The sequence below is a fragment of the Panthera leo genome, chromosome D1 (genome assembly GCF_018350215.1).
Source record: "Panthera leo isolate Ple1 chromosome D1, P.leo_Ple1_pat1.1, whole genome shotgun sequence".
NCBI lineage: Eukaryota > Metazoa > Chordata > Mammalia > Carnivora > Felidae > Panthera > Panthera leo.
In genome coordinates, this window is record NC_056688.1 from 71483740 (window position 1) to 71498326 (window position 14587).

Consider the following 14587-nt stretch of genomic DNA (forward strand, 5'->3'; position numbering starts at 1 on the left):
AATGGCCCCTCCTCAGGACTGAATAGTCTCAGGGCCATACCTAAGTAACTTATAGCCCCTGTGCATTGAGATCCAAGAGAGTTGGAAGTTACATCTGGTTCAAGTAAGATTCAGAGGGGCATGTGGCTGAGGTCCTGGACTGCAACCAGCTTCTGTGTGAACTTGGGAAATTACTTTCTCTCTCCAGACCTCAGGTGCTCTTCTGTGAAATGGAGGGGAAGGACAGGTAGTGCCAGATCTCCAAAAACCCTCTGGCTCCACGGTCTAAGGCAGAGGTCACAAACTTAGATGCCTGTGGACCCAGACAAGTAACATAAATGGATGATGTAGGCTCAGCAGGGACTGGACCGATCCTATTTAAAGTAGCAAGCTTATAATACGTTTCAGCAAATTGTTGTCATGAAGAAATGTGGACCCAATGTCAGGTCAGGAGGGGATTTTTTTTTTAGAAACTGACAATCTGGATTTTTATGGAAACCTTCCAGTTTTCATAAGAGCGAAATTAAAAAAAAATTGGACACTGTATGGAGCAACAAAAGAAAGCAAAAATACACCTGTGGGCCACGTCTGGTTTGAGTTCTAAGCTGGCACGTGCCTCTGGGTGCAGGGAAGGGGGTGTGACCTGGGGCAGTTAGGAAGGATGTCCCGTAGAAGATGGACTTTTACTACAACCTGCAGGATGGGAATTCTTTAGACGGAGCATGTGAGGGAAAAGGACCTGCCATGCAGAAGAATTAGGTGACAAAGGCATGGAGATGGGAGTGAATGTGGATTTGAGTTTGGGGGACGATCAGCAGATAGATCTGGTTTCAGGAGAGGGTGGTAAGGCTTCTCAGCGACCCAAGTTCAGGGCTAAAGCTCTCAGTCTAACTACCTACCCTCCTTCGGGGCTGGATCTATTGCTTATCCAGCCCAGGTTTGGGTCACGTCCCACGGAGGACTCATCATCTCTGGACCAATCTCAGATACAGCTGCCTCAGAAGTGAAAGAGTGAGGGAATAATCAGGTTACCTGAGTTCTGATACCAGCCTCCCGACTACTAACTGTGGGACCCTGGAAAAGAGACTTCACTTCTCTCTGGGCCTCAGAGTGAATTATATTAGTACCTAGTTCATGAGACTATTGGGAGACTATTAGGGGATCGTGCATTTATTGGGCATTTAGTGCAGCATCACACATGTAATAAAAGCTCAGAAATAGCATTTGAAAAATCAAAAGGGATGTCCTCCTGATGTCCCTTCTAAGTATAGTGACTTAGTACATGGAATCAGAGATATCTCCAGGGCAGAAGGAGTAAAAGAGGTGACCTTGTCCAGCTTCCTTTCTGTGGTTGAGACCCCCTAAGTCTCAAGCTTTTGCAGCCATCCATGCAGCTGGCCCCGGGACGGGGGGCGGGGGGAGAGGCTCCTTGCTGGGGCAAGTACCAACTGTTCATTTTCTCCTGCCCAGGGGTCCAGCTTATCATGGGCATGCTGTCCGAGAAGCCAAGGTCTGGAACCCCTGCCGAGGTGGCGGCTTGTGAGCGAGTCCAGCAGAAGGCTGCCGTGACCCTGGCCCGTCTCAGCCGAGACCCAGCTGTGGCACGGGAGGCCGTGCGGCTGAGCTGTAAGTGCTGTGGTGGGGAGGCGGGCTTGGGGATGGGAGCACTCCAGATTTCATGGTGACGACAGATGACTCAGAGCAAAGGTGGGGCTGAGGGGAGCCTCGCTCTCTGGGTGCCAGAAAACGCTGTGATGGGGGCCCAGGGTGCAGCCCCTCATCTAGCTTGTAAGTGGGGCTGAAGCTAGAGAGGAGAGGGGCCTAGAGAGGCTAACAGTGGATAAAAAAGCAATTCACATGCAGACTTCCTGCCAAGGACCCTATTCTTTTACTCTCATTCCTTTTCTCATTCATTCGCTTATTCAGTTATTCACTTCCTCATTTGTTGACTTACCCTTCGATTAGTCTGTTCACTCATTAATTCATCCTTTGGTTCATTCATTAACTCACTCATTACTTGGTTTATTTACTTTTAAGCCATGTGTTCATTCAGTTAGTCACATTTACCCAACTCATATTCTCAGAGTGCCCACTCTGTGCCAGACTCTGTTCCGAGCACTAGGTATATCGCATTGACCTGCCCACAGGGGCTTACGACCTGGTGGGGTGGCAGATATGGAAAGAAAAATATGCACTTGAATGCCATAAAGCAGTGTTCAAAGGATGTCCGTGGCACGTTTGGCCCACAGCGGAGGTAGCTCACATTTATCTGGGTGGGTCGAAGAATGTTTTAGCAAGGTGAGTCTTCAGCTGTAGGTTGAGGCATTATTCCAATGTGATGGTTGAGAAAGAAGGGTGCTCCAGGCAGAGGCATGAGATTAGCCATGGCATTGTCACCTATCATGTAGATATACCTGGCGAACGGCAAGAGGTGGCCCTGGGTTCTGGCTCCAGAAAGACTTATCCAGCCCAGGTTTGGGTCACATCCCACGGAGGACTCATCATCTCTGGACCAATCTCAGATACAGCTGCCTCAGAAGTGAAAGAGTGGGGGAATAATCAGGTTACCTGAGTTCTGATACCAGCCCCCCGACTACTAACTGTGGGACCCTGGAAAAGAGACTTTACTTCTCTCTGGGCCTCAGAGTGAATTATATTAGTACCTAGTTCATGAGACTATTGGGAGACTATTAGGGGATCATGCATTTATTGGGCATTTAGTGCAGCATCACACATGTAATAAAAGCTCAGAAATAGCATTTGTGGAAGATAAACCTGCAGAATGTATCTGTACGCTTTTTATTAATATCTTCTGAGTTAGCTTTTTGTTTTATTTCTGTTTTTCAGAGTTTGTCAATTTACATCAAAAAACAATTTACATTGAAAAACAAAGTTGATTCTTTACCTTTCCTCTGTAAAGGACTAGGGACCATTAACCTCCCCAATCTGTAGTTTTCTGTAATTTAAACCGCATTGTATTTTCCGACTGAAATAGGCAACCGGGGAAAAAATGGTATTGGGAAGTCCCACTGATAACAATGGAAACATTAAATATAGTTCTGGAAAATCAGAAGTACTTACACAGGAAGTTAGGTTCTGTTGCACTTTGACTAAGCTCAGGGTCTGCGGCTGTCTCTGACCAGGGACTATTCACATTCAAGGGGACAGAAAGTTTCCACTACAAGCTCCTCCAGGTGGGTTCAGCCCCCTTTCCCCAGCCAGTTGGTGAGCTGGTGGGGTCCTGGAGCTACCTGCCTCTATAGCGCCCCGTGCAGAGGGCTGTGTGAGGGAGGGGGGCACCTCTGGGTCAGGTCTGGCCAGGCCTGTCCCCATCCTGGGCATGACATTCTCATGCGTCTCACAGGTATGTCCCGGCTCATCGAGCTCTGCAGATCGCCCTCTGAGAGGAACAGCAGCGATGCTGTGCTTGTGGCTTGCCTGGTGAGTTCTCAGTATTCCTCCGCTCCCTCCCTGGGCTTTGGGATTGCAGACCAAGGGCCAGGAGAACTGGTGATGCCTTGGTGGCTTAAGTAAGCCATGAGACTTCTCTGCGCCCAACTTTCCTCTTTAAAATGGTGATAAAGGTGTTTCGCTTCATTCATAAAACTGGTAAGAAAATTATATGAGGTCATATATGTGAAAGATGGGGAGGTGGGGAACCCCCCCACTCATACTTTTAGTAATCATAAACCTTTGAGTTTTGGGGGAGTCTTAACAGCAGATCAATACCAGAGTGGCTGGTGGGCAGAAGGCTAGGGGGTGTTGGTAATGCCATGGTGTGAACTGGAATGGGAACTAGGGGATGGATGTTTCCTGCCTGTTCCCAAAGGGGCATTGTGAGGAAAGCCTTCCTTCCTCTTGGACAGAGCCCCTTTGCTGGCACTCTTCCAGCTTTCTAGCTCCCCTGTCTTTTGTGGAGTAGGACTGGAGGTGGTAGGACAGAACAGAAAGTGTGATTCACCAGGATCTTCAACCTGAACCCAACAAGGGCATCTTGGGAGGTCCCCACCCAACTTCTCCTTGCTGTTTGGGTCCACCATGAAAGAATAAACCATACCAGATGGGAATGCATGCTTAGTCTCTATATTCCTCCCTGCTGGGGCTCCACTGAATCCCAAAGCAGAGCAGCTTCCAGCTGGAAGCCAAAGGGAACAGGGAAGCCATTGTATAAACAGGCCATTTGACTTTCAGAAGGGAGTGCCAGATTCTTGGTTGGTCCTCAGAGAATGCAAGGGGGAAGCGATGGATCTGAAGACCCTTCAAGCTGTTTCACAGTAAAACCCCCTCCTCACCCCATCATTTTTTAGACTGAGCTCTTCTCATTTCTGGGAGCATCATATTGTCATAGAGACAACAGGGCATTACAGCCAGACACATCCGTCTTGGTTTTGCCATTAATGAGCTGTGTGACATCGGGTGGGTCACTAAGTGGTTATAAATCTTAGTCAATAAATATTTACCAAGTGGTTCTATGTGCCATGCACACTTCTAAGCCACGGAGATATGGCTGTGGGGGGAAAAAAGAAGACAAACATCTCTGCTCTCATGGGGCTTTGATTCTGATACATGCAGAACACCCTTGACTTTTTTGTGCCTTGGGCAATCTGGTAAAGCTTCTGTTTCCCTTCTAAGAATAATGTTTCAAATGCATAACCCAAAATATAGAGAATTAAGAAGGAAACTATTAGAGTATTTATATATACGGTATATTAATATACATACTTTTAATTAACACATTAAATAAGAGATAGCAGTGGGTCTAATGAGTATTGTAACCTTGACTAGCAAGGGGCATAAATGATATTTGAAGGTACCTCCAACAAGTGTACGGGGATATGAAAGGATCTGTGATTTTTATTGGTCCACAAGTCATGGGAATTGCTGAGACTTTGTGGTTGGTTGCTGCATTCACAACTGAAGGAGAGGCTGAGTTTCAGTTGGAAGTTAATAAGCGTAATGATGTAATTTTTTCCTCCAAGTTCACAGGCCTTCTGAATTCTGTCTGGCTTAGTGCGTCAAGTGGAGAGAGTTAATGCCGGGCAAACCCAATCATTGGCCCCAACTACCATTATCTCCACAACTCGGGAAGCCCACAGGTGCCCAGCACTACAAGGCCCTGAGGCAATGGTGGGAAACCAGAAAGCTCCATTCATATATGTGGGCTTGTCACAATTCCTTTTCCATTTTTATTATTAGTTTGAAGTGAAATACACAGAAGGGCTTGGCTACCATCATCAATCACTTGAAGGACTTTCCAGTAGAAAAAGGATTACATTTCTCGCCGAGGATGGGTCGTTGGATGCTGAAGAGAGCCCCTCCCTCCCTAATCCACCCTCCTTGTGGTTGCTGGGCTAATCCTAATATTACAATCAAGACACTAACACGATCAGCCCTTCCATGGTTCTCCATTATCTATGGCCTACTGTCTGGCTCCAGCATACCCCTGGGGGCCTACAGGCCCTGTCCAGCTTGTCTAGACCAGAGTGCTGTGAGCCACTATGACACTGTGCCTTGGCCCTCGTCCTAAGCAGATGCCCTTTCTATGGCTTTGCCAGCAGCCTCCTCAATCTCGGACCAAAATCCCTCTCCTCTGTGGAGTGTCCTGGGAGGCATCTATGGCTCAGAGACAGGATGCACCTGGACCTGCTGGCTTAGATTTTTTTTTCTTTAGTAGGAAGAAGGTTATGTTATCCAGTGTACCTGGTATTATAAGGGGAGGCTCTTGGAATTCAAATACAGGCCTGTCTAATGCTGAAGGTCTTGACTTCTTGGCCAGACCATCTTGTTTTCAGTCATGTTTCTCCCCCATGTCTAATGGCCCTGGTCTTGCCACCTTGGCTCATGGCAGGTATTTGTATTTCTCTCCCTCTAGTCTGGAACCTTCCTAGGGATGGGGCCCTTTTCCAGGTCTTAGTATTTCCATAGGACATTGGGTTTGTTCACTGTTTTTTGCCTGCCTGAGGGACTGGTAGTCTTGTCTCCCCACCCTTGGGCCCCAGAATTGGAGGGTGTTCTTGGTTTGGCTCCCAGAAGGGGCTCCGCATTGGAGTGTGGTCCCCTGGCTGCTGAGATGGGGGCCGCCAGAAGCCTGGCCTGGCAGATGGAGTTGGAGGCTACCTCTCCTGCCCTCCCCAAGGCCTTCTTCTCAGCTTCAAAGTCTCTCTTCAGGTAGAAGGAGGACATTTCAATTATCGTGTCCCACATCTGGGAAAGTGGCAGTGCAGATTGCCTTTCGCAAACAGAATTGATTTTTCCTTAATGAGACGGCTGTCAGTGGGCTGCTGGGCTTGTTTAATGCTTGGGTGTTTTCAGACTGTCTGGGAATGAGATCCTGGGATGACTGGCTGTTAACCCTCTGAGGGAAGCAGAGATGCAAAGAAAGGCTTCAGAAGGCTGAAGGGTCCTTTGAGCCCCGGGACACTGAGGAGGGGGTGCTCAGGGTTGGTTTGGGTTCTTGTCCTGCAGTCTTCCTGGGAACCCTGGGAAGATGAGCGTGTTTATTTGCCTTTGTGTTTTCTCAGGTCTATTTCTAGTTCATCCCTTCCTTTCTTCTCCCCCTCTCTCTCTTCTCCTATTTTCCCTCTTCTCTCTCATTTTATTTTTTTCTTTTCTCTCCTCTAGATATTGCCTCCTTTCTCAGGTTTCTTTTCTATCTCTCCTTCTTTCCTTTTCCTGCCTTCTTTTATCCCCTTAGTCCTCTCCACCAACTCCCTCCTCTGCCTCCCTTTCCGGCTCCTCCCCTGCTCCTACCTCCATCCTATTAACCCCCCACCCCCTGGGCTCTCTCTCTTTTTCTTTGTCACCATTTCTGTCTCTCTCCATCTCCCTCTCATGCTTGATCTCTTTTCTTTACCAGTTCATCTCTGTCTCTCTGTTTTATTTTATTTATTTATTTATTTTAAAAATTTTTAAAAATGTTTTATTTATTTTTAAGACAGAGAGACAGAGCATGAGTGGGGAGGGGCAGAGAGAGAGGGAGACACAGAATCCGAAGCAGGCTCCAGGCTCTGAGCTATCAGCACAGAGCCGGATGCGGGGCTCGAACTCATGAACTATGAGATCATGACCTGAGCTGAAGTTGGACGCTTAACCAACTGAGCCACCTAGGTGCCCCTGTCTCTCTGTTTTAACTATTCCTTCTTGTTCCATTTCTCTGTTGTCTCTCTTTCTCTATTTTCTTCTTGTACCTCATTCTCTCTCCTTATGAGTCTATTTTCTCCCCATTTCATCTTTCTTTGTCCCTTCCTGTCTCTTGCTTTATTTTTACCCCTGATGATGTAAAATACATCAATGGCCTCGTAGCCTCCTCTCCTGAAGATTTCTGTTTCCATCTTTGTGCCTTTTTTATACTAATGGAGTGATTTCTCCTAATTGGAGTGAAGAGGAATCAGAAAGTTCTATGGAGTTCAGCCTCTTTGTTTTTTTTTAAGTTTATTTATTTATTTTGAGAGAGAGAGAGAGAGAGCGACAGAGTGTGTGCAGGGGTGGGGGAGGGGTAGAGAGAGAATCCTAAGCAGGCTTTGTGCTGTTAGCCTGGAACTGATGCCGGGCTCAAACCCACAAAGTGTGAGATCATGACGTGAGCTGAAATCAAGAGTCGGATGCTTAACTGACTGAACCACACAAGCACCCCTCAGCCTCTTTAGTCGTTAGGGGCAATCACACCCCAGGAGAGGCAGGACGCACTAGTGAGAGACTCCTGTAGTCTACTTCTTGTCACTAGGTTTCAGACCCTTCTCACTTGCATAGAGACACATGTCCCTTTTTCTTGATCCAGCTTAGACCTGGCAGCACCTGTTTGTCCAACAGCCAACCTAAGCCTTCCTCTCTTTTCACCAGCTTGGTTGTTTCTCAGAAATAGGTATAGGTAACGAGCTCTCTGCCTGCCTTGGACTCAATGTAATAAGCCAGTGTCCTGGGCTTGCAGCATCCTGCCTGTGTGTATGGGTATGAGGGTCCTGGAGTGGGACTGCCGTGCAGTCTTGGGAAGGCCCCTTTCCCTCACTGAGCCTTTGTCTCCTTATTTCCAAGCTGAAGATCATGATACTTACCTTGTAGTAGTATCCTGTAGGGATTAAATGAAATACTATGTGTAGATACTCCCTTGCTATTCCATTTATTCATTCATTCATTCATTCATTCTCTTCTGCCATTCCAGGTATTTTCCTCTCTTTGTTTCCAAACTTACACTCTCGCCTTGTGGTGTACAGGTATAAGAAGAGGGAAGGTATTAATATGCATTGAACACTCAGTACACACTGCCTCAGCTGACCGGTAAAGAGGTCTAGCTAGGTGCACAGGCTACACTTCCAGCTTCAGGTTGCTCTAGTGATAGAATTCGTTTTTTAAAGCACTTATTTTGTTTTGTTTTTAATTTTTTTAATGTTTATTTACTTTTGAGAGAGACAGAGACAGAATGTGAGTGTGTTAGGGGCAGAGAGAGAGAGGGAGACACAGATCTGAAGCAGGATCCAGGCTTCGAGCTGTCAGCACAGAGCCCGACGCAGGGCTCGAACTTACGAACTGTGGGATCATGACCTGAGCCTAAGTCGGATGCTCAACCGACTGAACCACCCAGGCGCCCCTTCATTTTTTTTTTTTAACAAATATTTATTGAGCCCTGTGCCAAACCTTGTTCTACCTGCTATAGATACAGAGAAAAATAAAAGAGTCTCTATCTTTGGGGAGCTCAGAGTCTAGTGTGGGAGACAAACACCTACAAGCCAGTTGCAGCCACGGGTGAGAAGGTTGAGGTCAGCCCAGGGGCTGTGGGTGCACAGAGGAAGGAGGGGCTGTCTCTGTTTCAAGGACTCTGGGAAGGTTTCACAGAAGAGGTGATAGTGGGCCATACCTCACAGGATCAATGCACCTGCTGGCTAGAAAAGAGTGGAAGGGTGGAGAGGGACTGTGAGCTGAGCAAGGTCACACGGGCATAAAACAGGATAGTTTGCTCAGGGAGGAGTGAAATGCCCAGCGTATGGGGGCCTGGGCCATGGTGTACATTCTGTCCCCACTCCTCCTACTCATCTCCATCTTGGTGGCAGACTCTCCTTCTCCTTCAGCTTTATGACCTTCCTTCCTCTCTCTTCTCCCACTTCCCCATCCCATGATGCTTTGTCAGAACTTTGCTGAATTTATGGCTAAATAAATAGCCCTTGCTGTTCTCAGGCTACTCTAGGGACCTGGAAGCAAGGCTGTTATTCCACTGCTGCTTCTGGTGGTTATGGTCTCTAGCACGAACAAATCTTGAGCTTCAATATGTCAGTCAGTTGAGCAGGTTTTTTGAATGGCAGATCTTTGGAATAACCAGATTCCTAAGGTGATTGAAAAACCAAAGTGGCAAGACCATTATTAAGATCATGAAGGCTTTCAGATGACATCCACCATAATGACCAACGTACCAATGACACCGGATGACCAAGTGATAAGGTTACTGTAGTGACCAGGTAACCAAAAGGACTATATGACTAAGGTGTCAGGTGACCAAGGTGACGATTAGCTCAAATTGACTAATAAATGAGCTACTTGTACTTCCCAGGACCGTTGAAGGAAATACATGCACCTGAGCAGAGCCTGGTCTGACCTGCGTCATTTCTTCTGTTTCTCTCTAGGCTGCTCTGCGTAGACTGGCTGGAGTTTGCCCTGAAGGCCTCCAGGACTCCGACTTCCAGCAACTGGTCCAGCCCCGGCTTGTGGACTCTTTCTTACTCTGCAGCAACATGGAGGAGAGCTTTGTGTAGGAAGGGTGGGAGAGGAAAGCCATCTGGCCCCCTTCTCATGCCCCCTCAGTACATTCCTGCGATCAACCTGAGTACCCGTCAGCTCCCTCACCTCTTTATTTATACTTAATTTATTTTTTACATGAAATGGACAAGGGCTAAATACTCTAGTAACATCAGGCAGTCTGTGGTCCTAGGAGTCTTTTTTGTTTTTATTTTTGACTTCTGTGACTTTTCAGTTGCAGATGTTGAAATGCATAGTGACTAATGTGGCAGATTGTCATGGGTGATTTCCCTTCATCTCGCTTGCTCTATTTTCACTATGTAACCTTGCCTCACTTTTCCTCCACTTTGGAACCAGCGTATGTTAACTGCCCAGCAGTCTTTTGGCTTTTTTTCTTTTTAAGTTGGCTTGCTCCTTTCTAAAAGATTTTAAATAAATTTCATAGTTGGACAGAACATACTAGAAGGAAAGCTTTATTCTATACTAAATGAAATCATAAGAAATGTGTCTTGTGTTTTCAGATTAAATTACATCTTAGACTTAAGTTCTTAATTCCTATGGTTTCATGTCACAAAATCTTTTCCAACTATTAAAACTCCATGGAGAGTCGTATTGTTTTCACAAGTGCACGAATGGGTCAAATTCTAAGGGGTTTAGCGAGAAGTCAAAGAGATTTCCAAAGTCCCCAGAAACTCCGTTTCCTTAGGCTTTTTTGCTCTTGTGTAACTTCCTGGTGAAAAGGATCCTCAGAGGAGGCGTTAGTAAATGATACCTTTTCAAAAGTATACTTTAAAGTAGCAGTGTGCTGCATCTTGCTCATACCAGCTTGCAAGCGACAATTGTGAGAATTTGCCCCCAGTTCTGCATTCAGTGGTCTCATTTTGGTAGCTCGAAATTGGTAATGGTGGGAGTATTCATACCACGGAAATTAGATGATGTTATAATTCAGAGCTTTTTGTTTTTTTGTTTTTTTTAATTTTTTTAACGTTTATTTATTTTTGAGACAGAGACAGAGCATGAATGGGGGAGGGTCAGAGAGAGGGAGACACAGAATCCGAAACAGGCTCCAGGCTCTGAGATGTCAGCACAGAGCCCGACGCGGGGCTCGAACTCACGGACCGTGAGATCATGACCTGAGCCGAAGTCGGCCGCTCAACCGACTGAGCCACCCAGGCGCCCCTGTTTTTGTTTTTAAGAACTGGTTTATCCATCTCATTGCTTGAAAGTATCACAAGAATCTGTAAATCCTTCTGAGAGGCTTAATATCATCGTATTGTGATATGATTTTATACAATTCAAGAAGCATTTCTTGAACTCATGTTACTATTCTAAATGAGTTAACCTAATGTATTATGCCCTGAGCTAAGCATTTCACATGTATTATCTCACTTATTTCTGATAAGAATCACGTAAGACGTCACTATATTATTAAATTACTGTCCAAGATCACTAACTAGTAAGCGGTGCCAGGATCTGAACCCAGAAATATCTATTACCAGAGCCTTTGGTCCGAAATCGTATGCTCTTAGAGAACAGTGATATCAGGGGCTTTCTACCTAAAATGATGATGAAGAAAATGGTGATAATCATAGTAATAGAAAACACTTGTACAATATTTACCATGTGCCAAGCACTTTTTATATCATTTTATATATCCTTATCAGTATACATTAATATTTATTGCCATATATGATTTATTCAGTCATTATGCAACTCTATGAGGTAGGTATTGTACCCATCTTACAGATGAGAAAACAGAGGAAACTCATTTTTCACAGTTGACCATGGAGCTGAAGTAGCAAGTAAATGGCAGGCCCTGGAGTCAGACCAAGGTCTTCTGAGTGCTGATACCAAGCTTCAACTTTCAGGAAAAAGAAGGAATACGATTACAAACATTTTTTTTTAATGTTCACTTATTTTTGAGAGACAGAGAGACAGAGCGTCTCTGAGCAGGGGAAGGGCAGAGAGAGACAGAGACACAGAATCCGAAGCGGGCTCCAGGCTCTGATCGTCAGCACACAGCCCGATGTGGGGCTCGAACTCACAAACCGTGAGATCATGACCTGAGCCAAAGTCGGTTGCTCAACCAACTGAGCCACTCAGATGCCCCAGGAACAAGATTTTTGATATATCTCACTGAGTTATGCAAATTATCCAAATGTTGACACCTTTCATCATATGATAACGAATTTTATTTTTTTTATTTAAAAAAAAAATTTTTTTTTTAACGTTTATTTATTTTTGAGACAGAGAGAGACAGAGCATGAACGGGGGAGGGTCAGAGAGAGGGAGACACAGAATCTGAAACAGGCTCCAGGCTCTGAGCTGTCAGCACAGAGCCCGACGCGGGGCTTGAACTCACGGACCGTGAGATCATGACCTGAGCCGAAGTCGGCGGCTTAACCGACTGAGCCACCCAGGCGCCCCTAACGAATTTTATTAATATCACTCCTGATGTCTTCATCGGCTTGAAAGCTCAAATTTTATCATTGGCAACAAATACTGTCAGTTGTTTCCCTTGAGGAAACAAGCTCACTTTGTTTTTGTGACGATGTCTGCCAAATACTTCAGTCTCGGTAACCATAGTTTTTCTGTCAATTATTCTCTCAAGTGAAAATAGTCTTCCATGGGAAGTAATGAGTTCCCTTTGCAATTCAAACAATCACACAAGTGCTTTTTTCTTGAAACTGACACCCATCCTAGTTCAGCCCGCAGCGGAAGTGCCTTAAGTGAAATTCTCATGCCAGCACTCAGACCATGAAAAGAAGACACCTCCTAAAGGGTCAGTATTTAACTGTTCACCATTTTTTACTACCTCATCAGGGATATTTCTAAGTGAAATTGGTAGTTGAGATTGATAGTTGAAAGTGGAGGCAGTAATGAATACGATGAGTATAAGAATGGCCTGGTGCTACCTTGATCATACTAAGGTACAATTTTGCCTACCATGGCTTTCGCACAATTAGTACAAGTATCGACAAGTGACAAAAGGTAAACACACGATACTGAAGAAGAACAAAATTGGAAGACTGACACTACCTGACTTCAAAGCTTTCTGCAAAGCTACAGCAATCAGGACAGTGTGGTATTGGTACAAGAATAGACAAGTAGATGATGCGAACAGAATAAAAGCCTAGAAATACACCACCCCCCCCAAATATAGTCAATTGATCTTTGACGAAGGAGCAAAGACAATAAAGTGGAACAAAGATAATCTTTTCAGCAAATGGTCCTGGAATAACCAGACAGCCACATGCAAAAAGAAACAAAGAAATTTAGACACAGATTATATCCTTCACGAAAATGAATTCAAAATGGATCACACAGCTAAATGTAAAACACAAAAGTATAAAACTCTTAGAAGATAATATAGGAGAAAATTGAGATGGCTTTGGGTGTGATGATGATGGCTTTTTAGTTACAACATCAGTCATGATCCACGAGAGAAATAATGGATAAGCTGGACTTCATTGAAATCAAAAACTTCTGCGACAGACAATGCCAAGAGAATGAGAAGACAAGCCAAGACTGGGAGAGAATTCTGTGAAAGACACATTTGGTAAAGGTCTATTCTCCAAAATGCACAAAGAACTCTTAGAATTTGACAATAACAAAATAAACAGCCTTATTAGAAAATGAGCCGAAGACCTGAACAGATGCCTCAGCAAAAAGGTGTGTAGATGACAAGTAAGCAAATTAAAAGATGCTCTATCATGTCATAAGGAAATTCAAATTACGACAATGAGTTACTACTACACGCCTATCAGAATGGCCCACATCTGGAACACTGACACCAATTCTGGCGAGGATGTGGAGAGCAGGAACTTTTGTTCATTGCTGATGAGAATGCAAATGGTACCAGTCACCTCACGAGACAGTGTGGCGGTTTCTTACAAAACTAAACATACTCTTACCATACAATCCAGCAATCATGCACCTTAGTTTTTACTCAAAGGAGTTAAGACCATGACCACACAAAAACTTGCACATAGGTGATCGTAGCAGCTTTACCCATAATGACCAAAACTTGGAAGTAACATGGCCTTCAGTAGGTAAGCTGATCAATAAATTAGTGTATCCAGACCATTGATGCTATTCAGCACTAAAAAGAAATGAGCTGTAAACCCATGAAAAGACCAGGAGGAACTTTATATGCATATTACTAAGTGAAAGAGGCCAATCCAAAAAGGTTATATATTGTATGATCCCAATTATATGACATTCTGGCAAAAACAAAACCATGGACAGTAAAAAGATCACTAGTTGTCAGGAGTTGGGGTGAGAGTGGTGAACAGGCAGAGTGCAGGGGATTTGGGGGCAGTGAAGATACTCTGTATGATACCATATGGTGGATACATGTTATTATACATTTGTTCAAACCTATGGAATGGAAAACACCAAGAGTGAACTCCAGTGGAAACTGGGGACCTTGGGTGATGATGGTGTGTCAGTGTAGCCTTATCAAATGTGCCCCTCTGGTGGAGGATGTTGACAATGGGGAGGCTGCTTATGTGTGGGGACACGGTGTATGTGGGAAATCTCTGTACCTTCCCCTCCATTTTGCTGTGAACCTTAAGCTAAACAAATGAAGTCTTAATAATAAAGGATAGGAAGAATGAAGAAGAAGAAGAAGAAGAAGAAGAAGAAGAAGAAGAAGAGGAAGAAAGAAGAAGAAGAAGAAAGGATAGGAAGAAGACCTAAGACTGAGGGAACCAAGAGCCTATTCAAAGGCGCTGGGACTCATGGCACAATGGAAGCTTCCACGTAAGATTCTGGGCGAGAGCGCTCTGCCTTGGGGGACCTGCAGCTCAGTCATGTCTTTCCTCTGGCTATATTCAACTTCGGAATAATTCCCGTACCTCTAACAATATCTTTTGTAACACCC

The 14587-nt window shown here is 45.0% G+C and overlaps 1 protein-coding gene across 1 annotated transcript in view; it reads left to right on the top strand.

Annotated features, from left to right (window-relative positions):
• Positions 1 to 10227, top strand: part of INSC (INSC spindle orientation adaptor protein) — a 161087-nt gene extending 150860 nt beyond the window's left edge. The window contains exons 11-13 of the mRNA XM_042904829.1: positions 1450 to 1605; positions 3344 to 3420; positions 9591 to 10227. Coding sequence (XP_042760763.1) covers positions 1450 to 1605; positions 3344 to 3420; positions 9591 to 9719 — 362 coding nt within the window. The 3' untranslated portion in view covers positions 9720 to 10227. The remainder of the gene's footprint in view (positions 1 to 1449; positions 1606 to 3343; positions 3421 to 9590) is intronic.
• The last annotated feature ends 4360 nt before the right edge of the window (positions 10228 to 14587 follow it).